Below are 27,368 nucleotides of genomic sequence, written 5' to 3'. Positions count from 1 at the left end.
CATAACTTGTCAGAGAGGATTATTTCTACTTAGTGGATCTGCAGGAACCCCTTTGCTCTACCATTCAGAATTTGACTGGAGAAGAGAGTGGGGAAAGAGGAAGAGAGAGAGAGAGAGAGAGGGAGAGAGAGGGAGAGGGGGAGAGGGGAGAGAGGGGGAGCGCGCATTAGTGAACAGCTACCGTGGCATTGATGTTGGAGCGCACTTCTGAACTGGCTTTTGTTGAGACTATCAGTGTATCTGTGCAGAAAGCATGCGCTGTCCCAAATCCGCTGTTACTATGAGAAATGAGGAACTGCTTTTAAGGTATGTTGTTGTGTTCTTTGTTTGAATGCCTTGCTAGTTTCTAGAGCCGGCTGAGACAATCATTGTGCTCTGAAGCAAGTCGCTTCCTTATCTTAGAAGGGGGGAAAAAAGAAAGAAAGAATCTAGAGAGAGGGAGAAAGAGAGAAGGAAAGGAAATCGAGACCAAGAGATTGGGAGAAAGGGAGAGCGAGCAAGAGAAAGGCAAAGGACTCCCGTGGACGAGTTATATTTTCAGGAGTTGCCTTTTGCAAGCATATCATGTATTTGCTCGCTGCTATTTGTGCGCGGCCAGTGGATAATTTTAAAGGCTCCGAATCTGGCTCTGGGTTTGTCTTTTCCTTTGCAATGTCTAAGCCTCTTTCATTATTATGCACTCTGCACGGAATAATCAGCGAGAAAGGAGCTAAGGAGACTCCATATTAGACTTGCGTTCCAGATACCGCTCTAATCTGGACTTAGCCTACCTAAATAGTCCTTCTGTGTTACCAGGTTTGGACCACTTTATCCTGTTTGCCAAAATGTATACCTGTTTAAAGACCTCTGTGCGTGCATGGCGTCCTGGTCCCTCTGTATTGAAAGCGAATATTTGTTTCCTGCATCTGTGTTGGGGGTTCTACCGCCTACCAAGAATGAGCCACCTTTGGGGAAGCAGGGAAAGAATTATGATAGAATTGGCATCCTGCTTTGAAAAATGTAGTCTTTTGTTTATTTGCTAGCAGACGTTGTAGCACTGACTACATCTATGGGTCTAACAATGGGACCCGTTGAACAATGGAGCTGTCAAACTAGCTTAATGCATGTCTGGGTTTTTTGTTTTGTTTTTTTTTTTTTCTTTCTCAACACCCTTTTTATCTCCTTTAATCTTGTTTGTATAGACTCTACCAAATGGAGAGCTTTTAGGACTGCTTGCTTGTGGTTTCGTGCTTTTAAAAAATTTAATATCTGCCGTTCATAGAGCTTTTTGCATTTTGCAGCTATGTTGGTTGGATTAAGTTAGAGATTTATTGCTTACCTCTCTGTTAACTACAGAAAGAAACTCATTGATTGAGACTGCTTGTAATACCATTATCATTCTGGCAAATACCTGGCTATCAGACATGCCTCTACAGTATTTAATTCTTGAGGATTTAAAATTTGCCTATTCGGTGGACTTACATAGCATGAAAGAGAAGTTAAAAGAATATTTCTAATGTTTAAGTAAATTATAATTTCTAGTCTCTTCCTCCACTTCTGGAATCCGGGTAAATAGTTTAGAAATTCAAGGACAAGTGAGAACTTTTGCCCTTATAATTTTGGTCACAAACTATCTTTATATATATAGCCTGTTAAATTGTTGAGTTAAAGGTCTCTATGGAATATATTGATTTTTGATATATGATTATGTGCTTATAAGATGCATTTCTGTGCAAGGCAAGCATTCCTCACCTCTGCAAAAATCTTTCGTTTCATAACATAAGTACTGGTTTCTAAGGTGCAAACAGTGAGACTGAGACTTTAAATAAAAAGAGAAAAATGGAAAAATCTGTTTCAAACTTCTCCGATATTAGAAACATTTTTGTCCTCACATTCGATGTCAAAGAACTGATCCTAGAATATTAAATCTACATGCAAATCAGCTGATCTACATGAAAATCATGTCACTAAGGGGGCTTTCCGTAAAGAATGTATCTTTTCTAATAGTCTAGTGTTTTGCTTTAATTAGTTGTTTGTGCCCGAGCAGTCTATTGAAAAATATTAGTAAATGTATAAAGATCAAGGATTTTAACTTTTAAAAACAGAAAGGAAATCATTTGAAAGGGCAAATTTAAAAAAATGCATTTATATATTTTGTTACAAATATTGCTTCTTGGATTACATTGTGGTTCAAATTAGTGATATCCCTGGCAAACAAGGAACAAATATATTTCTTATGAAAACAGTTAGGAAACATTAACCATTTTTTAAGCGTTTGCACATGCCCTTCAATTTTTTTAAGTTAAAATGTTGGCGTTAATTCAGAGTTATGAAAATGAATGGTTCCAGCTCAATACATTGCCTGCTCAAACATAGATTTTTGTACTGACAATATTTTCAGAGGCTGGCTGGACCCAAAACATATCTGTAGGATAATAATATTTTTAAAGTTATCCATTGTGAGCAGTGTGGATTTTATGATTATGTTCTCTTACTTCCAGAGGGATCTGAACTGCTCATTCCATTGGGTATGCCAATAATTGCTTTTAGGATGAGCTCATAAAAGGTAATTGGTGAAGCTTTATATCTGAAGCTGGCCCACTGCTGCCAGCACACCTAGATTCTGCTTTCCTGGGAAATTTTTATTTTAAAACAAAGGTCACAAAGCAATGTGTGTGTGTGTGTGTGTGTGTGTGTGTGTGTGTGTGGTTTGGGGAAAAAGTAGTGTCCTGTGCTCCCCAGCTGCTTGTCAGTAGCATGCCGAAATAAATATCTTGGAAACCTCCATGTTGAATTTTTGACTAAATTATCATCATTTACCCATGCTCTATTCACTTTAATTCCTGGGTGATCATATCAGGTTCAAGGTTAAGGGAAATCCCTTCCCATCTGTGCTTTGATCCACTACGAGCGTTCAGAATTCCGGACACCCTCCACCCCCCTTTCCAGTGTCCGCCACGCAGCTATCTTTTCCTCCAGGCTGATGGGGAAGGAGGAGGTGGCTGAAAGTTGGCAAACTTGACTCCATGTCTTTCCACAACTGCAACAAGATATGTAATCTGTATCCTGCCATCAGCCTCTACGGGGGAATGATCCCCTTCTAGAATGACCTAAACAAATGTCAAAAGAAATTTGAATTCTAAGCCCAGACTTGGAGAAAGGGACTCACAAGAGGGTCAAAGTGGGAAGATGGCTTCTTTCAGTAGCGTTGCAGTTGCACCCCTTGTCCCCTCACACACGAGCCTCGGGGATGCTCAGAAATACAGGGATGTGTCCAGCAGACCCCAGGCTTCGATCTGTTAACTTCAACATATCAATTAGTCCTTTATGTGTGAACATGAAACCTCACAGTTTTTCTTTCTATAAATATGAGTGTATACACTTATGAAATATCCCCACAGGGCCAAAAAAAAAAAAACAAAGAAAGGCATTTGATTAATATTCATATCTAGAACTTGAGTGCAAGAGCAGACTGTGCTGGAATACCTAGGAAGTCATTCAAAGGGGGAATCAATACTAATTATTGTAATCAGGGCGGTTAATTAGGTGAAAATGTAGCTGATGGATAGTTCCTTGCTCGCAGTCCTAGAAACACCTAGGGTGATGAAAAGAAGGTAAAATACAAAAGGAAGAGTGTCACAGGGGAATGACGGCTCCGTTTTACGGGGTCAGAGCCTGTCGATGAAAGACGTACCTTGATTTGCTGTAATTGTGGTTGCGAGGAAACTAAGAAACAAGCAACTTTGTCGCTGGCGTAGAGCTTTCTGGAAAAGTCATCAGCAGAATGCAGTTCGTTAGGAGCATCTCCACGGCCTTTATCTGCACGTTTTCAGACAGAAACACGTGTATTCCACTCAGTTGCGATGACATCTTAGATCATCTGGACGAGCCTTCATTGCATTTCTTTCTACCTTTTGGTAATTCCTGGGGGATTTGTGGGGGCAGGGAAGTTCTCCTTTCATCAAACTATTGATTGCTTCTCTCTTGGTGATTACTGGCTTTGGGAATTTTTCTAACTTCGCAGTGACTTTTATTCTGTAGGGAAGATGAGGCAGTGGTTTGGGGAGAGGATTAAAATCTGTGGCATTTCCCTGAACTGACATGGGGAAGAGAGTGTCGGAGGAAGGAACGCATATGTGAGGTTTTAATGTTGTTGCCCATTAAGCCCCGAAAACGAAGTGTCCTAGAGCCGAAACACCTTTCTGATCACATGGTACCCATCTACAGAGGTCAGGCTGGGACAGCAGAGCGTGTGTGTGTGTGTGTGTGTGTGTGTGTGTGTGTGTTTGAACCTCTACTCAACTCAGAGATGTGCTGGTTCACCCTGATTTGGGATGAGGCACCCTTTGTTCCCACATGCAGCCTTCTGCGTCATGCGATGTCATTAGGGATTGTTATGTGCAGATATGTTGATCTGACTCCCAGCTTTCTTCTGCTGAGGACAGATCCCAGGGCATTTTCTTGTATGTCAAGACCACATGGCTCGCAGGGAATGGCATCTGTGGGGAGAGGGTGACAGCAGCCCAGAGTGCCATGTCTTACCAGGGCAGCTCAGCTGCCACCTCCTCCCCATCCGTGCCGACCCTCCTGTGATTGGCTGCCTGCGGTGGAGATACGTCACTGCCGTTTATGAAGCAGGGCTTGCCAGCGTGCCCTTGGAGAAAAACAAAAACCAGAATTTTCCTGCATGACCATTCGGTTCAGCCAACTTTGTCATGGACAAGAAGAGCGTCAGGTTGGAAGTTATAAGGCTGATCCACCTCTAGTATCAGTGGCTTTTTGAATCCCCATCTGGAGAAAGGTTGCAGCTGCGATTGGTAAAAAAAAAGCTGGGTGGAAACTTGTGGGCGGCATTGCCAGCTTCCGGCTTGTGTGTGAAGTGACTTGCAGGGGTGCCGAGAACCTGGTGCCGCCCTCCTGAAAAGCTGCCCATCTCAGTGATCCAGGGCTGCAGGGGCCCCTGCCACACGGTGGTCGTTGTCATGCCTTTCTTTTTGACCATCTTGATCTGGGACCCCAGTTCTCTTTCGGGTTCTGTGAGATAGCTTCCCCCTTTGTTCAGAGATGATTTAGAAAGCATCTCTGTAAGTGAAAACGCACTGAGTTGGTGATGGGTGGCACGAATTCCCGGTGGCGGCAGTTAGGATGCATTTTGACTTTCTCTTCAGAAACTGACTTGATGAAAAAGGGGCGGAGCCCGCATCCCCAGCCCTGGGATGCTTGGTGCCTGCCCTCCTACCCTTCGTCCCCCCTCTGGGCTGAGCTGCTGGACTTAGAAATATCAGTGAAAACTTTACTGCTGCGTGAACAATAGGATCAGGACCGGCTTTCTCTTTTCCTTCCCATATGCCCGTTCCAGATTTAAACAGAGATCATGGGGTGCAAGTGTCATGATTGGCAGCAAGGAATAAATCAAAGGTTTACTGATAATCAGCTCTGTACCTGGCACTACACTCGGTGATCTCTTTTATGGAACTGAATCCTCACAGATATCCAAGAGTTCGTGGCAGTTATATTATTCCCATTTCAAAGATGAAAAAACTGAGTCTGACAGAGGGAAAATAATGGGCCCCCAGACCCACAGCTCAGGGTAGATGAGATCCTTAGTCAGGACTCAAGCAAGCTCCTTCCTTGGCCACCGTGAAAGGATAAATATTGGAGATTTGATGCTTGAACGCGTTGTATTTCCCCCGGTGCTGAATTTCCGCGGTGCACTTTGATTTGTATGTGTCGTCTGGTTTTGTACTGAGTAGGTGGTGCAGTGAAAAAGGGAAAAAACCACACTTCTTTTTGCTTCTAACAACTCCCACTTGGATCCATCTTGGTTTCCTTTATAGTCCATGAGGTCTTTGAATCAAAGCACCTGTGCTTCACTTTTCTCAGCTTCTATCTGTATAATGGGAACAGATTTGGAAGGGAGAATAGACAAATTTGAAGCATGATGAAACCGAAATGTGAGTTTTTATCTGCATAAGGGGTCAAGGTTTGTCATACTGTAATCAGAACCAACCAAGCAACACATACACTATACAGGACATAGTCTCAGTTGTTAAGAAGCTGCATGAAACAGAGAGGGAACAGAATGGCTAAGACAGTATCAAGTGGTGTATAATACAGGGGCGGGGCTTGAAGGATGGGTGAGGGAGCGGGAGAGGAACGTGGTCGTTAGAACAGCCTGGTTTTGTCTTTGCTATTAAAGCAAATTTGCACAACATCCTTAAGTGGTTCCCTTTCTTCCTCGGACTATCAGGTCGCTCACATCGCTGCTTCTCCCTCACTTGGCGGTATTCCTGTGAACGAGTGCAAGTGTAGCCAGTAGCCTGTACCAGAGAGTATTGAGAGGCTAAGCGATTGGTAACAAAGGTTTACCCTCAGCTGCAGAGATGAGACAAGATAATGCATTTCCACTTAGCTTGTGTAGATAGCTACACCAGTGTTCAGGAAGAATTTTTCCCCCCTAAGGGATTTCATGGGAATTAGCATCAAAAGCCAAGTTAAAGAAAAATCAGCTGGGATTTTCAAAAACCTCTATCATGGGCTAAAAATAGTTAAGAGATTTGAACCATATTATAGGGGAAAAAAAATTTCCTGTGCTCAAAACCTTAATGTATTTTCAACCTACGTGTCACTTAATAGCTTGGTTATGTAATTGCTGTAGTAATAATTAGGTTAACTAACACAGGGCACCTCTTATCTGTGGGATCACGGTAGATTTTGATTTTGTAGCCATCTACCAGGAAATGATGGCCTGGCACATGACAAAGGTCTAGCTGACGAATCCGAAAATTAAATGACATGGTCCCAGTGTCAGGCTGTTCTGATGGAATCACAGGCAGAATCCAGCACGTCTGGTTCTTAAATCTTCATCATCCTTTTCACTCCTCTGGCAAAAGCAGCATTTGCCTTAAAGAGTCTGATCATCTGCAGGTACCATTATCAGATGACTTCTGATCCTTGGAAGGGAAAGCTCTTTGTTGGGGGGGGGGGGTGTCCTGAGATCATTGTGGGTAAAGCAGATTCACGTGTTTTGTTTTACAGGCATCCGAGCGTTTGCTCTCATTAAGGGTTCCTCTTCTACAAGATGTATTTGTTCAGAAAAAGGAGGAACATTCAAGCCAGTGGGGTTCTCAAGTCCAGATTTTGATTCTCACCAAGAGGGGTCTCAGGCACCACCTCCCCCCGCAAGGCTTAAAACTCCCTTTCTCTTCCACCCCCACCTGTTGCTGCTTTCTGTCTGGACCTAATGTTATGCCAACGGCTGTGGCCACCCAGCTGTTACCACTCAGCTGTTGGGGTTTGTCAGGCAGTAGTTTCTCCTTTTCAAATTTACAGCACGTGGCAGTAAGATGAGACCCTCTGGCCAGTTGGGGACAACAGGATGGGGGGTGGGGGTGTCTTAGGGCACATTCCCAGGGAACTGAAAACCCCATTCGGATAGGTATGCATTTTGTTCCCGCCGCCAGGCTGGCACCAGACAAGGGGACCTGATACAGCTGGACAAATCTCGGCATCTTCAAGGGGCCACGGGGACCTTCCCTGAGAGGTGTTTTTTGGTTTGTTTTTTTTCTGAGTGCCTTCGTGTACACATCACCAGGCCAGCTTTTTTTTTTTTTTTTTCCTCCTTCCACCCTTTCTTTAGTCTTCTCCTTCCCAATTTTCATACCTTATTGATTCATTTCATGGGACAGAGTCTTCCCTCCCCCTCTCCCACCCCCGGAAGGACTCGCCCAGAGGCAGCTGTTCCCAGTGGGGACACCAGCCCTTGGTCAAGGCAAACTTGAGTTCCCTGACAGATGAGCCACCAGCTACCTCTCCACTCATGTGGGCACCTGCCTCCGCAGACACGCAGCTGTGGAGGAAAGCTTCTGGCATTGTCTGGCTTCCGTTTGAGAGAGAAAGAGGGAGCGAGAGAGAGAAGGCCGAGTGAGGGACAGTCAGGAAGGTGGCAGCGGTGTCATGGAGAAAGGAAGCAAAGGCAAAGCCAAGTCCGAGAGGGAAGCCATGAGCTGGTTGGGCTCTGGGTCCGACAGGCCCACACTTTTAACATTTCATCCCCTTGGGATGGAAGCTTCTGGAAACTCTAGAGGGGCGCCTCCTTTCCGAGCTCGAAGGTATGTATGCAAAGAACCCATCTTCCCTTAGAGGGTCTCTTCAGAAGGAAGAGAAATTCACCATCTTTGCCTTTTTGCGCTATTGAAAATAAATTCAGAAAAACCCAAGATTGAAAAAAAAAAAAAAAGCCAGTTAGCAGCTGTTCTGGGGTTGGGGTGGAGAGAGCGATGGCTGAAAATGCCTGTAAAAATGGGAAATAGGAGTTTAATAATGGCGATTTCATTTTGATGGGCGTGTGATTTTACTCAAGTCGCTTTAGGAATGTGATGACGTCACCATTCCAGAAGCTTTCCAAAAAGTGGGAGGACGGGGAGCAGAATACAATCATTTTAAATTTAGGATTGGTGATGGAAGCATTTTCTCAGGGATCTCTTTGCAGAGATGAGAAAATGTATCTTTATCATGTATCACTTAAGGGTTTGTTTTTTTTTTTTTTAAGCACAGAAAAAGGCACTGTTGTTTATTTTTGCAAGTTGCTAATGAAACTGGGGTAAGCCAAGAACAAACACATGGCCACAAAGTCAGATGCTCACCCAGGTACTTAAAATTCATGTGGATTTTCAGTTCCCGTGGATTTCAAATTTATTGGCTGGAAGTGATGCGAAACTCCCCTCCAGGGCCTGTCTTGCTCCACATGGCCCTCCGCGCATTGTTTTTGTTTTGTTTTGTTTTCACCGTGACAGCTATATTGATAAAATTTGAATTTGAAAATGTGATGGGGAGAGATGGGGGGAAAAGCGCTTTTGTGAAGGTGGCCGTGAAGGGTGGAAGTGTCCCTGGCACACCTGTAGTCGCCTGGCCCCCAGCCTGCTGCTTCTAGAGATTGTGCCCCGTGACATGATGCCTAGGAATGATTTAGAAAATGGAAATGTGTCCTCAAACACACAGAGTTGTCTGCAGGAGAAGAAGACGAACTGTTTGCATATAAACATCTGCCGGAACAGAGCAGGCCCCTGTCTCTAAGTTCTGGTCTAAACTTGTGCAAAAATGTTGAAAGATCTGCAGTCAGGGTCCTGTGTGCTGGTTCACTGATGAGGAGGGAGATGGGAATAGGATTTCTCCCGTTGGAGCAGTGTGTGCACTCCCTGTATCAGTGCATTTCTGAGCGCTCTGCTTCTCTCGAGAGGTTTGTTCTGTTTTGTTTTGCTTTTTTTAAAACTGCCAGGGATAATTCAGTGCTCCGGCAGTGACCACTGGCGGAAACTCCGTTTGCGAGGAGACGGGAGGGGGGCAGGGGTGCTAAAGCAGCTCAGGGCACCCCATTGCCTCGGAAGGCCTCGTATAAAATGAGGTCATTCAGAAACTTTCCCTTGAAGTGCTTCCAATTCTTGAATGGCCTTTTGTTTGGGAAATGAATAGCAAGTTGATTAAAAAAAAAAAAAGAAATAGACAATTAGCGAAGGTGGAGGATGGGCATAGGGAAGCCCTTAAGGGTTTTTACACCGACGCTAAAATGGTGAGAAACCTGCCTTCTTCCCAGCAGCCCAGGTCCCCAGTGATGTCAGCACAGGGAGGTGTTCCCCCCAGGTCAGGCCCAGGAGGGGCTGCCCGATGGCCTCCTCCCATCTCATTGCTGGTGAGAAGATCCTGGGCTGTAAAATAGCTTCCTTGAACCCAGCAGCCGCCCAGCGGAGCTGTCTGCAAAATAACTCCAACTGCCAAAACCTGATACCTGATGGCTTGTTATGGCATGAAAATTAAAAAAGGGGGCCCCGTGGAGTTGTTGTAGATGTTTTTTGCTTTTTTTTTTTTTCCTTCTGCCAGAGCAGTCAAATGAGAAATTTAAGCTTTTCATCAGGTGGCATTTGGTTGGTTGGTTTTGTTTTGTTTTTGTTTTGAAGCTCAAGAGCTTTTGACATTTGTATTTTTGAAAACGGCTATTGTGGAGGTGCTGTGATCATGGAAACAAAACCCTGTGGGGGTGTGTGTGTGTGTGTGGTGTGGTTTGTGTCTCTCTGGCACCTACATCCAGGGCCCATGTGATCATTCTATTATTTATGTATTTGGGAGCCAAACTATTTAAGCTCAGCTGCAGCACGGGCTACAAGCTCTCCTTGGTTCTCGCCTGTCAGTGTATTTCATTCAAGAGTGAGTTTTCTTTTATATCTGCCCCCAATTTTGCTTCTAACTTTAAATGGCAAAAGCAAATGTGCAGTGAAAACTCTGGGACACTGTGGTCGTTAAATAAGGCAATAACCTATGCACTTGTCATTCTTCCTCTATGACCTACTTTCATACTGCTTTACCCTCCTCATGGTATGATTAAGAGCTGCCTTGAAGCCACCATTGCCTCAAGGGATTTGAGCCCCGAATTTAACAAACTGCTGAGAAGGCTTAAGTCAGTAAGAGGGCTTCCCTACAGCGTCTCCCAACGAATTCACATGCAATTAAAAAGAAAATAAATATTTCAGAAGTGTACGCGTTAATGAGGCTTTTTTGACCTCATAGCACGCACATGGACCTGGAGCCTCGTTCCATATCAGATTTGAAAATATTTTTCTTTTTGATTCCTGCTATTGTGTTTTGCTCCTCTTCTGGAGGCCGGTTCTGTTCATTTGCTCTGAAAAGAATTTTCTTATGGGATCAGCTCCCTGTCTACATTTGGGATTTATATAAATAATTTCTAGAAAATCAAGAACTGCCAAGGTTTGTCTCATTTATCTGGCTAATTACTTCGTTAAGGTTATTGAAAGACCAATAAAATCCTTATAATTTCAAAGGCAGCCTGCAGTGGCTAGGGTATGGAAAAAACTGTAGCTTAGAATTATTAGGAAAAGTTGGGGCATTTGGGGCATAAGAATTCATTTTACTGCGTCTTTTTTTTTTTTCAGTTCTTTATGAACCTAGGCCTGGTTCCTCAGAAAGGCAGTATTTTAAAATGATTAGTCCTAGCCCTACATCTGTCTTGGAATGAGAATGATCTTGGTCAAAAGCCAGATATATTGTTCAGCTGAAGAAGGAAATCAAGTCAATTAAGTATGAATGGACTTAATCAAATACACCAGGCCTGTTATTCCAAATTGCTCAATGCATCACGCCTGGATTTAAAATTGATATGTGGATTTTGAATTGGCATATAAATATCCATTTTCCCTCGTAACCTCTAAAGATGATCAGTTCTCATTATACCACAAGAAATTGGTGAGAAAAGATAAAAACAATCTTTTCTCCATATCATGGTGTCTGGTATATTTAACTCCACGTGATGCAGTTAACTCCATGTGACTTAGTTGTTTAACCCTCTGGCTACCAGTGACTACACCCGGGATGTGATTTCAAAATAGAATTAAAAGTGATGTTTGGCAAAAGAAGTGAGTTGTTAAGACTTCGGGCATGCAATTTAGGAGGTTGCTTTCGAATGTGAAATAGGCCACAAAGAAGTTTAATAGATTCCAGATTCGTGACATTTTGAACACTTTTCTCTAAATAACCAAACAGCAAAACAATAATGAGAAAGCCACATTAGAACATCACTACATAAATACCTATCTTTCAAGAATTTTCACAAATCGCTCGGGAAAATTAAACTCCCTTCTTGCCGTTGTGAGAGTTCTGCTCTGCTTCCCAATTCCTATTCATCAGTCAGTCCCAAATCTGAAATGTGTGGAAGCTTCCTGTGAGGCCATCGGAGATGTCACACTCGTTCACGAAGCCACTCTGTTGGTTTATTAATCACTGTCTTAAATACTTGGAAATGACCAATTTGTGCTGTATCCTTTAAAAAAAACATGTGATTCATCACTTTCTTATTTGCAGTCCCGTACACTTCTTAATGTTTGCAGGGTGCTACAAAAGGACACATAATTGTGCAGAGATGGATGCATCTTTTTAGTTAAAGCACTGAAAAGTCCCCAAATGTCACTCGGGCCATTTAGCTGATATTTACTTTGGCTCAACCACGGATGCCATTTCAGTGACTCTTGTGAGTTCAGGCACGCTTGTACAGCACATCGCGGAGCCTTTCGGCAGCTTCCGCCCGACCCCCGGGGTGATTCGTCGTCTCTCGTAGCTTGGGTTGGGGACTTTGGGTGTGATCGTGGAGCGCACGGGGCTTTGGCAATTCGGTGGCACTCAACCCACGACCGGTGGTTACTGGACCTCGTGCCAGGCGCCTGGGAACGGGGCAGCGGACAGAGTCGGCGCGGGGACGAGAGTGCCTGTCCGGAGGCTGGGGTCCTAGGCCGGCGGGCGACTCGGAGGGCGGCGAGCCCAGCCCGGCAGCTGCCGGCCGGGGGCGGTCCCTCCGCCGCCGCCTCCCTCGGGGGCGGGCGGCCGGGCCCGCAGGGGTTAAGCGGCGGCGCGGCGGGCGCGGAGCTCCGCCCCCGCTCGCCGCACCTGGCGTTCCGCAGCCCGTGGCCGGGGCGCTGGCTTTCGGAGGGGATTGGCGGAGAGCGGGCGGGGAGAGAATGTGACAAGTGCCGGCTCGGGCGGCCGCCGCGGGGAGGCCGCGCGCACCTGTCCCTGCCTGTCTGCGCCCCCGCCGCCGCCGCCGCCGCCGCCGCCGCCGCCGCCGCCGCCGCCGCCGCCGCCGCCGCCGCCCCTCGGCCGCGCGCACCGCCGCCCCCCGCGCCCGAGCGCAGAGCGCGCGCCGTGAACATGACTTCTGCCTTCAAGCTGGATTTCCTCCCGGACATGATGGTCGAGGGCCGCCTGCTAGTTCCCGACAGAATGTGAGTGTGGCCGCCCGGCCGCCGCCGGGTCGCGGGCCCGGGGCCCCGCGGGGGGCGAGGGCGGGCGGTTGCGCCTCGGGGACGCGGGGGGCGGCTCCGGGTCGGCCGCGCCCTGGGGTGCGGAGCCGGCGCTGGACGCGGGGAGGTGGGAGCGCGTCTGGAGGAGCGGCGGGGACCGGGCGGGGCGGGGACCCGCGAGCCGGACGCGGGGTCCGGGGGAGGGGTCGGGGCGTGGGGTCCGGGCGGCGCGGCGAGCGGGGCGCGGCGGCCCAGGGTGGGGTGCGCGCGTGCACGCTCGTGTCATTTGAAATTCGGGGCTGCTGGAGCCCTCGTGGCCCAGTTAAAGATCCCTTTGCAAAGATTCCTCTGACTTAATCTTTGCAAAGATTTCTTTCCCGTGGCAGGAGAGTGAAAGGAGAGGAGAGGAAGAAAAAAGAGGGGAGGATAATTATAAAGCATTAAGAGAGCCAGGTGTACTCTATTGCAGAAATTAGAGGTAATTTTTACGTAATCACGGTGGCTTGTCTGATATGCAGTCTATAATTTAATGATTAATGTGATTCTGGTGGTTTTACACGTCGTCAAACTGGAGTATGAGAGTTTATTGGGAGCAGTCAAGAGCTGGGATTCCTGAGGAAAGGAAAGTATGTCTTCATTTTTAAGGGCCTCGTTAGCCTTGATAGGAAAAGTTTCTCTTATCGGCTCGGGCACTCTCAAGGCAGTCGGATCTGCTTGTATTTCAGGCGTGGTATGAAAAGAAAAGCCCAAAGGGGTTGCCAATGAGCGGGTCTGAAAGGTCTGTGCCCATTTCGGACTTGGAATATACACAGTTGTCTCTTGTCAGGCAAGAAATGTGATAGTGAATCTAGGCTGCAATTAATCGAGTGAAAAAGGGACTGTTAGCCTCAGTAAGAGTATGTATAAAGTGTTTCCTATTGTACACATCGTAAGATAACATTCATATTCTTTCCGGCACTTTGCTGTAGCCTTTGCAATTTTCAGGCCATTCCCAGCTTTATGATCCATTTCCTTGGCAACTAACTTTCCCCTACGGTGCTCCGTGCTCCATTCTTTTTCTAGGATGTTAAATGTTATGAGCTGAGAGATTCCTGAGAAACTCCGCAGTGGCCAATTATTTGAGCCCCTAGGATTTAGGAGGAGGAAAAAAAAAAAAAAAAAGGCAGGAAGAGGGATGAAAGTCTGTTAAATGTGAATTGTCCTTCTAGTCGGTATTAAGAATGTTAACTGGTTTGTACACACTGCCGGGTTCATTGTCCCAACTAAGATCATCAGATAATGTAAAATATTGAATTTCCCTTTGGCAGTTTTCTCGGAGAAATGAATCTTGATTAGTGACATTCCCATGGTATTTGTTTTAGGAGATCTCGGTCCTGCACCCACCCCCACATAAATCTTTATAGGCATTTAATACATGTTTCCACGTTAGCTAGTTGGAAAGTTCTGTGGGTTTTCTCCTCTGTATGTTAGAGTGTCAGGGCAGAACCAAAGAATGGGCTTGATCATGATTTTAAATTGATGGTCACCTGCTCCTTAGGTGACCGTTCATGATATATCTAGCCAAGAATGCTCTGAATGTGAAGTGTTAATGGCCTCTGAAAGATGCTATCGCTTGTCAGTTAAATTATTAATTATGAAAATTTAGTTCGGCCTTTTCATTTGGTGGATGAATGTGGCTCGTTCAGCCTATTTGCCCTGAATAGAGCCTTTGTGTCTTAGCCATGGAATCTCCTAGGCAAACCCTGATAGAACTTCGCCCCACCTCTCTGCCATATGTTAGTTATTTTGGAATCAAACTCAAATTGTTTGCCGTGTTTGTCAACTCTTGCCTCATTGAACCTAGAAAAAAGAAGAGCAGAGGATTTGTAAATGATGACTTTATTTGTTTCCAAGATAATGATTTTATGTCTCCTTAGCCCTGAGAATACTGTAGCATGTTTTCCGAGAGGTGGTAATTAACTCACATTAGGGACTGTCTGGGGGATAGGAGTGTATGGGAAGGAATGAGACAATTTGAAAATGCTTGAAATCCACCCCGAAGTTTACCTTGTCGCCATGTTCGGAGAGCGGGGAAGATAACTGTGCCTGGAGATTGTTTTCCAGACAGTTGTCATTTGTGGTATGTTGCCTTTTGGACTAAACTGCTGTCAGCTGGATATTGGCCTCTTCCTAAAAGGACCTTAAATAAAGCACAGGGCTTTCCTGGTTGTTGATTTTCTAAAGCCGTAGAACCTATTTTCAATGGCGTTTTCCCCTAAGAATATGTTGGATAAGTTTGCAAGATGTAATACGTTTGAGTCCTCCAGGCAGATGAACAAATAGCTTTTGAGGTGAGTGATTACGCTTGATGGCCCCACGAGCCATCAAGTGTTTAAAGAGCCCAGATCATTTAAGGCTCCACAGTGGTAGGGAATTGTCATGACACAGGCCTCAAAGATGTGGGGTTTTTGAATGTTCACCATCAGAACTGGAAATGCAAATGGACCTTTGAAATAATCATAACTATTATTATTTTGTTGTCTTTGTGTTGCTCTAGAACATCTCTTGCCACAAAGCACAGGGAAAATAAAAACAGAACTATTTTAGAAAGTCTGTTATAAATTGGGGCAGGTGGTTTGGGACTGGATTCGGGGATGAATGTCTTCCTTTCACCGTTTGAATCATTGTAGGTATGCATTTGGGGTTTTTTAAAAACGTTTTTGAGTTTTTAAACAAAAGCTTTCAAAACTTTTATTATATATGTGTATATGTGTGTGTATATATATATATTTTTTTTTTTTTTTGGCCACGGTGTACAGCAGCCTGATGTGGGATCTCAGTGCCCAGACCAGGGATTAAACCTGGGCCACAGTGGTGAAAGTGCCAAATCCTAACCACTAGACCACCAGGGAACTCCCTAAACAAAAATTTTAAACAGTACATCTAAGAACTCATGCCTTGGAAATGAGAAATTACAGGCGGAAAAAAATCTAGGAATGCAGCTTTAATAGTATTAGTTCAGATTTGTGACGTTGCAATAAGATGCTGAGAAGCAGCTCCCAGTAAATTAAAATGAAATCTTATTTTTTTCCCCCACATTCAGTGGGGTAACCTTTCTGACAGGGGGAGAAAGTTACCCTGAGTGTAGGTAGATTCTTCTTTTTGGTGAATTTACCTGTTTGTCAAGTCCTCCCAGGTTATCATCACTGGGAAGATGTCTGTCAGGGTCTCATGACGCTCAGAGGCAGTTGTGGGAACATCTTCGTTAAAAGAGGCTTTGAAAACCAGCTCACCAGACCCCCTCCGTTTATAGACGAAGAAACTATCAGCGGGGCAATGGGACCTGCCCAAGATGGCAGTTACCAGCTTCCCCCTGAAATGACAAAAACGTTGAGTCCTTCATTGAATGCCTGCTGTGCACCGGGGGCACTTTACTCTGTCGTAGTGGATCTGCAGGATGGTGTCACACCCATTGTACAGACGATGCTCAAAGAGGTTGCATTCTTGTCCATGCCATGTCGGCAGTGAGTGGCAACGCTGTGGTCTGCTTGTGTGTGGGCACGTGTGAAATTAACGCATATGTACCTGTTGATGAGGTGCCAGGAGAGGAGGTGAATGAATTCTGGGACAGATTTTTGTTGGGAAACCAAAATTGTCCCTTGAGAATGATGGAGCGTTATAGGAGGCACATACCTTCACCTCTCCAGGGTTGACTCTGGTTTGATTTAGATTAGAGAGTCGATCACTCTGATTTGATTCAGATTCACACTGTTATTCCATGTGCTGATGAGCTAAATAAAGAGATGTATTGTAATCAAAAACATTGTTTGGTTTACAGAGTACCAGCAAGGTGAATTGAGTTCCCTTCCTCCCCACCCACAGATGGCATTTAAAATATATTTGGAAAATGCCATTACCAGTAATCAGATACAGTGCTGAGCTGTCACCTGATTCCTTGATAGTCAGGAGAGGAAATTAAAATGGAAGATTCTCAGAGAGGGGCCGTGTCTATGGTTCTTTAAGGCCATTTTAAAAAAGGCGTTTTCAGGTGGGATTTCTCCGCAGTGTCTATTTCGGTATCAGCTGCTTCCTGAAACCCCCAAACTCCTCCCACACTGGCATTTTCTAACAGTGATGCTATCTTTGATCTGGGTTAGAGGTATTATTTTAATTGTCGAGCATTGCTCTTTAATTGTCATTTGCCGGATTGAGATAACCCCAGCATCTGTTCCTGAGATGCGCTGAGCTGGGAGGAAGAAGAACCTTGCAAGACAAGATGAAAAGAAGATAAGATTTTCAGATATGAACCCAGTGATTAAGATTTCATGGGACCATTTGGAATGTTCCCCCCCCACCACCACCATGCTGTAATAATAGTATATTTGGCCTCTGGTAAAAGACTGCAGCCTCCTTCTCTTTTTTTACATAAATCCCCAGACTTTTCATTTCTTCGTACCCCTTCCTTGTGGGGGTGTTTCTTACATGATCAACACTCTTTCCCCTCTTAGGAGAAGACAGATAATGTTTGGGCTGCCAGATAACCTAATCGTAGTGATTATTGCTGAGGCTGACCCGTAGAAATGCATGATGAGGGCCCCGTGTCACTGTAGCGGATTCCAAACAGACCTTACGGCGGTTAGTGCTCTCAGCATCTCTTATTCACTTTGCATTTTGTTGGGAAACCTGGGTATTTTCAACATGTTTGCAGCAGCCAAAATGATGAATCAGTAAGTCATTGATGTCTTTCACTTCCTAGGCTGAACCTCACCCAGACCTAAAAAGTCGTTCTTTCCAACTTAGAAGATTAATAATACTAGAGGGTTTTGTTTTTTTGGTTTTTTCAGGGGAGGCTCGCATTTTTGCTTCGTGTTGGCAGATGAGGTCGCCCGGAAGAGTTAGTGATTTCTCAGTGTCGTATCTGTTCTCCAAAACTGCAGAAGGGAAGCTTTGGGAAGGCAGAATGATTTCCAGTTCGCTAGCACCTCCCCATCCTCAGCCCTTGTGTTTGTTTCTACTCTCAGGGAGGTACTGGGTGAGCCAGCATCCGAGCTGTGCTACTTGGGTAGCGGTGCAGAAAATGCATTTTTATTTTTCCTGAAGAAAAAAAGAAGCTCTTGCTGAACTTGAAGGGGAACGGAGCTGCACATTCCTGGAAAAGCCTTGGTGGGAAACAAAAACTAATTAGCGCCGTAAATGCAGTGCTCGCAGGTAATTGTAAAATAATTATCCCCCCTTAGCATCATCACTGCTTAATTGTGCCGTCCAAGATGCTCATGCTCTGAATCTAGATTCGAAGGGATGGAGATCCCGCATCTCCTCCCGGGGACTGTCTTTGTCATTTACTGTGTGAGCTTCAGACTCTTCCTAAAGGACTGTTCAAAGAGAGGGGCACACATCCAAGGAGATTGGCCACAGCTTCCTTCCCTCTTCCCGTTTGTTCGGAATCAGAGGGGAAAGCGATTACGCCAACTAGTTTTAGAGAAACACAGTTCCCCGTCAGTGGCTGAAATGCCTTGCGAGCGTGTTGGAGATTGATGCTTGCACAGCGCTGCTCCCGGAGTTTTATGAAGGGTCTGTCTTACGAACCACAGATTGTATGTTAGATGCAGATAACGAGAGCAAGGCTTTAAAATCAGCTGATAATTTAACATGGAATGCTAATAAATATGTAATCATGTGGCTCTCGAAATGACAGATGAGTACAGATTCGGGGTTTGGTTAAATTTTAATTACTCCGTTGGAACGAGTGCCTCAGAGCCAGCTTTCCGGCAAATTGTTAGACCCCCTATTTTTAAATTGTTTTTCCCTCCTAAAGATTTTCTGTAAATTAAGTGTAGGCTGCGTTTGGACTGAACTATCACGTTGGTTGCTTATTCTCAGCTCTTCTGCCAGACTCATACGGCCTTTTACTTAAGGTCAGATTTTAGGGAAAGAAATCTCTGAGAAGGAGACTTCCGTTTAAACCATCTGTGCTTTTTTCCCCGTCAGGGAAGGGGAAGAGTCATGCAGATGGATACGGGATTCCTTGACTCGTGACAGTGCTTTCAGGGTGGGGGACGTGCAGTGTTTGGGTCTGAAGCCTTAATAATTAAAGCGGTTTTAAAGAGGTTTGTTTCCTCGGTGAGCTCGTTTGTGGCCCTTTGTGTCCTAACTGTGGAGATGGAGTTCCCCCAGCCCAGCAGCTGCTGGGTCTGCCATTTCTAGGCCCAACCAGGGCCGAAGATTTCTGAGGTTCGCAGACGATGGTGACTCACTCCTCCGAGAGAGTGTGATTAATTTCAGCTGATTTATTTGACATTTTGGCATCACTTTTGGACGGCTGTAAGAAAAAAATTTTTTTTTTTTTTTAGTATCTTGGGAGTGCATAATTCTTCATCTTCCATACTGGGTTCGAAAGGCTTCATTTTCATGCTTTTTCAGAGGAACGTTCCTAGCTGGACTCGGGCTCATTACCTTTGAAGGTGGTATTTTAGATCCTTTTCCTTGAATGGTGTCTTGCTGTCTCCTGGTCTCCCCTGTAGCAGAGAAGTTGTACCACTTTTATCTGACACAAATAAGATCCTTTCAGCCAAAAAGAGCAAACTGTTCTGTTATTCACCTGGCTATAAATGTGTATATAAATGTGTGCACACGTGTGTGTGTGTGTGTGTGTGTACACATATATATGGAAGATGATCTTGGGCACAAGGCCTCACTTAACCTTAAAGCGGCTTCCACTGAGTGGTCTTGGCTCTAAAAGTTACGAAATTTGTATACATCATACCATGCGTTTACGGACTATTCCCTACCTCGCTGAAAAATTTAAGATTCGGGAAGAATCTTGTCGTCTTGACCAAATACACATTTCATTTGAGAGACGCAGCTAGAAGTGGGCCTCAGGACTCTTTGGCCCAGGTCCTCAGAGCAGCTTTGGACACTGATAGTCCTGTCATTCCTTCAGGGTAAAAAGCTGAGACCCTTCCCAGTTGAGTGGCCTTTGCCTCTTTGCTGCAAAGCCCCCAGCCCCGAGGACCCCTTCTGCGTCTCGGTTGTGGTTGAGAGGTTGCTCCTGACAAGATCGTACAGGTTAGAGGAGGAAGGAAGACTCTTCACAGACTCGTGACCGTGACCGTAGCGCCCAGGCCGGTGTGTCCTTGGGTGGACACGGCTGGCGCCACCCAGACCCGACTCTGCTCCCTTGGCTTTGGCTGCCGCCACCGTCTTACGTGATCCCCGTGGGGTCCCATAGCTTCTTGTCACGGTTGAGGGGAGAACTTGAAATTTTGATCGTGTCTGATGGGATTCCAACACATCCACTGCACATCTTGAAAAGGCTCAAGTTACAGGAGAGGTTTCTGGACCTATGGGGGGGGGTAAACCTGCAGCCCCCCCGCCCACACACACACATACCCCATTGTTTTCTCTGTGCATCTCCAGAGTCCGAGGCTGGGTGTCTCCCAGTAAAGCAGAGGCAGGGCGATGTCTGGCGTGTCACGTCCTCTTGGGGGAAGAAGAGAGAGAGGTGATAAGAGGAGGCCAAGGCGGGGATGCCCTGGGTGGAGGGCTCCTGGGCATTCCTTGAGCCGGGCCTGGCTTTCCTGAGCACTCCTGATGCCCCGGACCTGGACCGAGACTCCTTCAGGTCGTTACCTGTACAGCCCTTCGGGAAGTTTGCCCTCAGCCTGTCTGAGGTTGTCCTGCGTCTCTTCTTCCAGGTCTTTCTGTTATTTTTCTCTGCGATTCCCTGGGCTTCTCTAAGGCCGGTCGGTTTTCCCTCTGCCAAGCAGGTTCCTGAATTCTGCAACGTGGGGCCACATCCGTCCACGACACCGTCCCCAGAACCACCTCCTGGAGAAGGAGGGCCGTGTCAAGCCCCTCGGTCGTCGCTTGCAGGAAGTGGCACTGGCGCAGCTGCGTGTGGCTGTGTGCGAAGCTCTATTTTGACTTCCTACGCTGTGGACGCGGTGTTGAGTTTTCTGGTGGAGCATAAGGGGAGCATGTTTCGGGATGATTCACTTTATGGATGTCTTTGCCTCGGACCCGCTATATTTGGCTCTGCTGCAGCTGTGTTTGCCTTCTCGAAATTGTCACCAGGAGGCCTCCAACTGCAGTTATTCCCTTCAGTTCATTCTGGTAACGTCTTGTGACTCCCCTTGTCCACACTGCCGTCTTGCCAGGACGTCAGGCTTAAAGGCAGCACGCATGTCCCCTCGGAAGGCCGGAATGCTGGCTTGACAGGACTGGCAGCCCCACCTCAAAGCTGTTTCTTAATATCAGGTCACCTCTATTTTACTCTGTCATGTGACCTGTCAGGATGCTGCTTTCTCTCCACAAAAAGCTCGTGTTTCCCTGACTCTTTTTTCCCCATGTCTCTCTTCCTTTTGGATGGCCAAAAAAAACCCTACTTCCAGCACCTGCTGATGGGCAGGGTTGCTTCTCTGTATTTCTGGGGCACTTCTGAGCAGGTTTTTACTTCTAAGCATTTCGAGGTCTTTCACAAAGCGCGGGGTTGAAGAGGAGACTTAGGGGCAAAGCATTTCTTTTTCCTGTTAGTTGAGCACCTGGCACAGAATCTACTTTTCTTTCAGGCAGAATTTAGGAAAGATTGTTCTTCGTGTAGAAACCATTCTAATTTTGCTGGCTATGTGTGGGTTTTCTTTTTTTCTTTGTTTTGTTTTTTGTCTCTTTAGGGCCGCACCCAAGGCACATGGAGGTTCCCAGACTAGCGGTCGAATTGGAGCTGCAGCTGCCGGCCTACACCGCAGCCACAGCAACACCAGATCTGAGCCGCGTCTGTGACCTACGTCACAGCTCATGGCAATGCCAGAATCTTAATCCACTGAGTGAGGCCAGGGGTTGAACCCTCGTCCTCATGGACACGAGTTGGGTTTATTACCGCTGAGCCAGGATGGGAACTCCTGTGTGTGGGTTTTCATTCTGAGTTAGAACTTCCCATTGGATTGTGTCTGCTTGTTGAGGTCACCTGCCCTGCGTTGGGATCTGTGGGTAGGGAAGAGAGAGAAGAATGAATCACCAGGCTGTTGCCTTAGGGTCCCTGCAGCAATGGGTCGCAAGGTCATCCTTGAAAGGCTGAGTATCTTTGACTAGCCAACAATCTCACCCCTTCCCCTGGCTCGTCTACTGATTGGTTGGAGACCCCTTTGCATCTCGGGTGACTTGTCAAGACTCCTCATCAAGAAAATAAGAATGATTAGACACGCTTCTGGCCTGTCCCCCAGTATTACTGTGAAACTGGGAGAGTTGAGTGATAACTGAAATATCTTAACAGTTTCACGGTCCTTAAAAGCGACCACAGGTTCACCTGCCTTTCCTGGGAGAATCCAATACAGAGAGACTTCATTACCACGGACCAGTTAATGTTTTCTCCCTGGGAACGTTCCTGCTTTCAAGTCCCAGCCAAAGAGCCATAAAGCAGTATTGCTCCCATATAAACTTTCAGAAAATGCTCAGTCCCCGGGATCACATTAAGAAGAATGATTTTCTTTTTCTCTCTTTCGCTCTTCTTTCTGCTGGATGATTGAGAAATAAAATACAGTTCGTGTTCCAACTGTGAACTTGTGGTCAGACCTCGCATTCTGGGACGAGGGTGAAAAAGCAATATCTCCATCCAGTTTCCCCGGAGGTGCCTTTGGGAAAGCCCGTCTCTCCACTGGCTGAAATAGATCTTGATTTTCTGATGGGAAGGGACTCAGCTGCATGATATGAAGGCTGGTTCTCCCGGAATGGGACTTCTAACCCCTGCAGAAACCCAACTCTTAAGAAAATAATTTTGATGCAATGAAATCGGAGGGGAATATGGTAGAACCTGCCGCCTGCCGGCCTCCTAGGTCCCGGGCCACGAGATGCCTGGAGAAAGAAGGGGAATCTCTGAAGGCAGAAAGGACTTGGAAAAGGAATCGGTGACTTTTTTCAGAGGCAGCACCATGGGGAGAGGTGTGGATCTAGCCACAGGGTTCATCGTGGTTATTGGTTTTTTTTTTAATTTTTAAAGTATAATTGATTTACAATGTACTGTCGATTTCTGCTGTATAGCAGAGTGACCCATTTATATACATACACACACAAACACATCCTTGTCCTTCTATCATGTTCTATCACCAGCGATTGGATATAGTTCCCTTTGTTGTATATAGCCAGACCTCATTGCTTATCCATTCTAAATGCGGTCATTTGCATTTACTTTTTTTTTTCTTTTTTTGGCCACCCTGGGTCATATGGACTTCCCAAGGCCAGGAGTCAGATCTGAGCCACAGACCTACAGCACAACTTTCACTTGGAATCCACAGTGCCAGGCCAGGGTCTGGTGCTGCAGAGACGCCACCGATCTTGTGGAGCCACAGCGGGCACTCCTAGTTAGTCTGTTGTTCTGCTTAATGCCCAGGCATGCACTTGCCTGCCATAGCTGAGAGGGTGCTTGAAGTGCTGAGAGGCCAGAGCTGCTGCCGCTCGTGTGCAGATTCATGCCCAGCCGGCTAAGTCACTGGATTGCTTTTAGATCAGACGTGATGCCATGCGGTTGGGAAGCCCAGGGCCTCGTCTGCGTCCCTTGGTCGAGGGCTGTCCTCCACGGTGGCCGGGGGAATGCAGCACCCACTCTGGCCAAGCGTTGATGAGAAACCCCCCAGGCCAGGACCGTGACCTCCCGGATCCAGAATCTGTCCCCTCTGGTGGCAGACCCCTTAACATGAAGGTGACTCGGGATGTCACTCAAGGCCCTGGGAACCTGGGCGCTGTCAGAGCTGACAGCTGTTTCTGAGATGGTTGGGAAAGGAGGAGGAGTCTGGGGGTGAAAGCTGGCAGGATCTTTAGAGAAGAAGCTGCCTCGAAGACGCTGCAAATGTTTCCGGACACGCTGATCAGTTCTTGGAAATGAGCACATTTTTATTTTCTGAGTGTCAAGCGCATCTCATTAACTTTTGTAGGCAGTCTGTCCGCTGGGCCAAGATTTCGTGTCCAGCTCTCATAAAAGGGACCAGAACTGGACTCTTGTCAGCCTCGGAAGCCACGGGATGGCCTTGATCTTGCCTCTGTGTCTTGTTTTTTTTAGGTCTCCTCGAATGTGGTACTTCAGATCCAAATTGATTTTGAGTTGTCTGTTCAATAAAATGATGATGTCTACCCAGAAGCCAAAAAAGGTTTCCTGGTGTCAACAAAACTATAATTCTTTGACAACGACATACTTCTTCTTTGGCGTGTTACTCCTACTTCGGATGCCTAATGCTTTAAGGGATGTTGCCTTCCCCGTGCGTTGGCTTTCTGACGTATTTTATGACATGAGCTGCTCTTGATTTAGGGTGCACTGTGGGCCAGCCCTGAAGCTAAGGGGTTTGCATAAATTATCAGTAATCTTCAGAAAAGTTTTGTAAGGTCAGTTGAATTGTTCTTCTTTTGCAAACGAGGAAATGATGGTTTTCGAAGGTGGTGGTGTGTATCTGTCTGTTTCCAAAGCCTCGGATCTTTCTCTTGTGCCACCTTCCGTTCTGGCCCAGAAGGTTGCTTTGTCTCTTGAGGGATTCCTACATCCTTCCATGACCATAAACAGGTGGAATTTCTGGATAAGTTGGTGAATTGGCAGCTGAGCCTGTGGGTCCTGTGTATGCAGTCGTTTCTTAGCTATGACCTAAAAATCAATTGTGGGCATTTTATGGGCTCTTTCGCATAAAGTGTGTGTTCTTGATTTTATTTTATAGCCAGACCGACTCTGAGTCTAGAAGGCAAGAGTGTTAGAAGATTTATGAGAAGAAAAGGGGGCACCACAGCAATGTCAAGGTCTCTTAGGAGGAGGAGGAGGAGGCAGGTGCTCACTTAGAGCTGAGATGAGGTGGCAGTTACTATTGAAGGTTAAGGCGGGTCCTTACTCTGCGTTTAAGAGAACTGTGTCTTCCACGTAGAGGGTCCTCTTGGGGACTTCATTAGACACCTGGGATCCCACTCCCCCCCCCCCCCATTTACTTCCAACTTGCTAGTTTTTGTGAAGGAAGTTTTTTGGAGAAAGGCTTGGCCTTTCTCAGGGTGCCTCCGGCCCAGGGGAGGCCTTCTTGTGACTTAGAAACAGGCTCTCAGGTGGCATTCCATCCCCATGGGACCCCTCGCGGGGTGCGTCTCTGCAGCATCCTTTCGATAGAGTTATTTGCAGTTTTTATCCCCTTCTTCATAAGTGGGCCAGGATAGCAGGCAGTACAACACGTGGGTCTGTGCGCAAGAAAACAAATGGATTTTAGGTGATTGACGGCTGGGGCCAACTCAGGCCTGGTCCCCAGCCCTTTTCAGGCGTCTGTACGCTTTTGACGTCTCTGTAGCATTTTGCTCCAAGTGCATAAACCTTTGATGGGACTCTGGGTCTTCAGCATATCCCAGATTTGTGTTTCCTTTGTTAGTAGCCCAAGTAAAGGAGCGGGTAATGGCAGAGTTGGAGCAGAATGCATGCCCGGGTTGGTCCAACCCACACACCGTTTCTTCCCAAATATTAGCTCGTCAGAACGCCTGACTCTCGGCAGGAGACACGCATTGTAACCCAAGAGGATGAGATTTGAGTGGAGTTTTCGTGCCCCGTGTGCTTATGTATTCTTGCTCCGGATGCAAACATTATCTATAATTACATTTTCAAGTGACTGAAAATTGCAGGCTTTGTTGAACAAAAATACAGCCAAAGAAGGGAATATATATCCACTCCACCCTCATTATAAGGCTTTCAGAAATCAGACTATAAGGCCCAGGCCTGGGGCTCTCAGCTACATGATAGCCGCGCCGTTCTCTGATGTTTGAACACTTTGTCAAAATGCCGGGTTCCCGATGATGATCATAAAATTGGAGGAAAATGTGATGACTCTCTTAGCGCTTTGCTGGCTCCACTGTCAACTCTGTGACAGAGGCACCGCCTCTCACCGACCCTTTATTTCCAGGAGGTGAAGCTAGAAACCACGCAAGTTGAGTTAGATCCAAGCATGGTGGGCCACGTTGGGACAGCTGCTTGAGATAAAGACACTGTTGCCTTCCTGGGGCAAATACAGTTAAATCCTGTGGCATTCTGTTGTCTTCAAGCCGTCCCGCCTCCCACCTTGGGCGTAATTGAAAAAACAATTGCTCTCCTGGGGCCCACTGCAAGGTACTGGCTATGGGACAAGAAAAACATCCTGGCCATTCTCACTCTTCTAGACTTAAGCCCCTATGTCTAACTTAAGTGAGAGCCTAAACCACTTGGAGTTTTTTTGTTTTTAAGAAAAAAAAAAAAAGAATCTGACGTGTCACATATACCTGACTGTTTTGCTCATCATTAATTAGCATCCTGAAATCCAGGGAACCAAGGAAAGAGGAACTGTTCCTTGGTTTTGGATGGAAAGCGCACAGAGGGAAGAGTGGTGACATAGTGGTTGTTAGTTTGTTTCTAAGGTATTAAACTTGTCATTTGCCTGACGGTTCAGTGTCGCCAGTCACTCTCTAGGCCCTTTGCAGAGCTAAAGAAAGCAGCATTGTGATGCATTCATTAATCAACAATAGGAGCTGAGTAAATACTTAAGTCAGGCTGCTCAGACCTTTCCTGGTTCTATCAAGTTCCTCCCTGAAAGGTAAGCCCCTCAGGTTATCAAAGAAGTGTTTCTCAGGTCATGATGAGCACAGTTCAAATCCCTTTAGTTCTGGTGTGTACCTAGTGAATCAGATGTTCCCGTGTGTGTGTGTGTCACCTTTTCTAACATAAATCATAAACTCAGATGTACGGACAGTTGGGTTTTGGACGGACCGCTATAGACTGATAGTAAAGTTAGCAACTGTGTTCAGTAGTTTTAACATCGAAAGAGCTGAAATGAGAGCATGTGAGGGTCTAAGTAAAATGCCTTCCGTGTAATGCAACACAGCCACAAGGATTGTGTGAGCATGTTTTTTTGTTTTTTTTAACATTAAGGGATTGTAGCAGCTATTAAGCTTTGGTTGCAGTGGAAATTTGGAGACGTAGCCAGTCTCCGTAATATAATTGCCTGATTGTAAGGAGTACGTGAAGGCAACTCAATTTGTGTATTTCATGAATTCCCTCTGCATTACAGACACTGCCCCTTGTTCAGGCTGCTTTTTTTCTTTTTTAACAGGTGGTGTGTTTATGTCTGTAGGTACCTGGGCTTCCAATAGCGTGGACTCCTAATCAATCAGCAGAACTTACTTTAAGCAGTGGAATTAGCCTAGACCCAAAGTAAATTAGCTTGCCAAGGCATCTACTTCTCGGGGTTTCTTGGTTGCCTCTCCAATAGCAGATTGACTCCACGGTAGGGCAGTAAGTACAGCGTGAGTCTGGAAGCGCATGACAGTTGCGTAGTTTGTGCTGCAGATTGAACAGTTAAAATGAAGGCGGACAGCTGAGGAGCTGAGGATTTATGAGTTGCAACTGACCTATTATTTGGCCAAATCGATCAGCTCTTCTGTGGAAACCACCTAAACATTTTCTGTACTGAAATCTGTGTTCCATTCATTCTCTCTTTGTTTCTTTTTAACTCCGAAACTCCTGCTGGTGAACAAGAGTTGCAGTTGACCTTCTGCGTCAAGCTAGCACAAAGGTGTGAAGTCTATAACGTGCTGGATAGTTCCTGCATGTTCTAGGTCTGCCGTAATTTGAGAGTGCTA

The 27,368-nt window shown here is 46.1% G+C and overlaps 1 protein-coding gene across 48 annotated transcripts in view; it reads left to right on the top strand.

Moving 5' to 3' along the window:
• CELF2 (CUGBP Elav-like family member 2) overlaps window positions 1-27,368 on the top strand; it is an 872,498-nt gene that overhangs the window by 540,271 nt on the left and 304,859 nt on the right. For 5 of the 48 annotated variants that reach the window (XM_084978852.1, XM_084978849.1, XM_084978851.1 and 2 more), the window contains exon 1: window positions 7,771-8,090. In XM_084978852.1, the coding sequence (XP_084834978.1) occupies window positions 7,936-8,090 (155 nt within the window). In that variant the 5' untranslated portion in view covers window positions 7,771-7,935. 48 annotated transcript variants of the gene reach the window in all.

Source organism: Sus scrofa, chromosome 10 (genome assembly GCF_054392235.1).
Source record: "Sus scrofa isolate SSC_HxYL_T2T_F1_AM1 chromosome 10, Sscrofa_HxYL_maternal_Yorkshire_Landrace_v2.0, whole genome shotgun sequence".
Lineage (NCBI taxonomy): Eukaryota > Metazoa > Chordata > Mammalia > Artiodactyla > Suidae > Sus > Sus scrofa.
The sequence above is the reverse complement of the archived record's forward strand: the minus strand, read 5'-3'. Positions and strand labels throughout refer to the sequence as shown.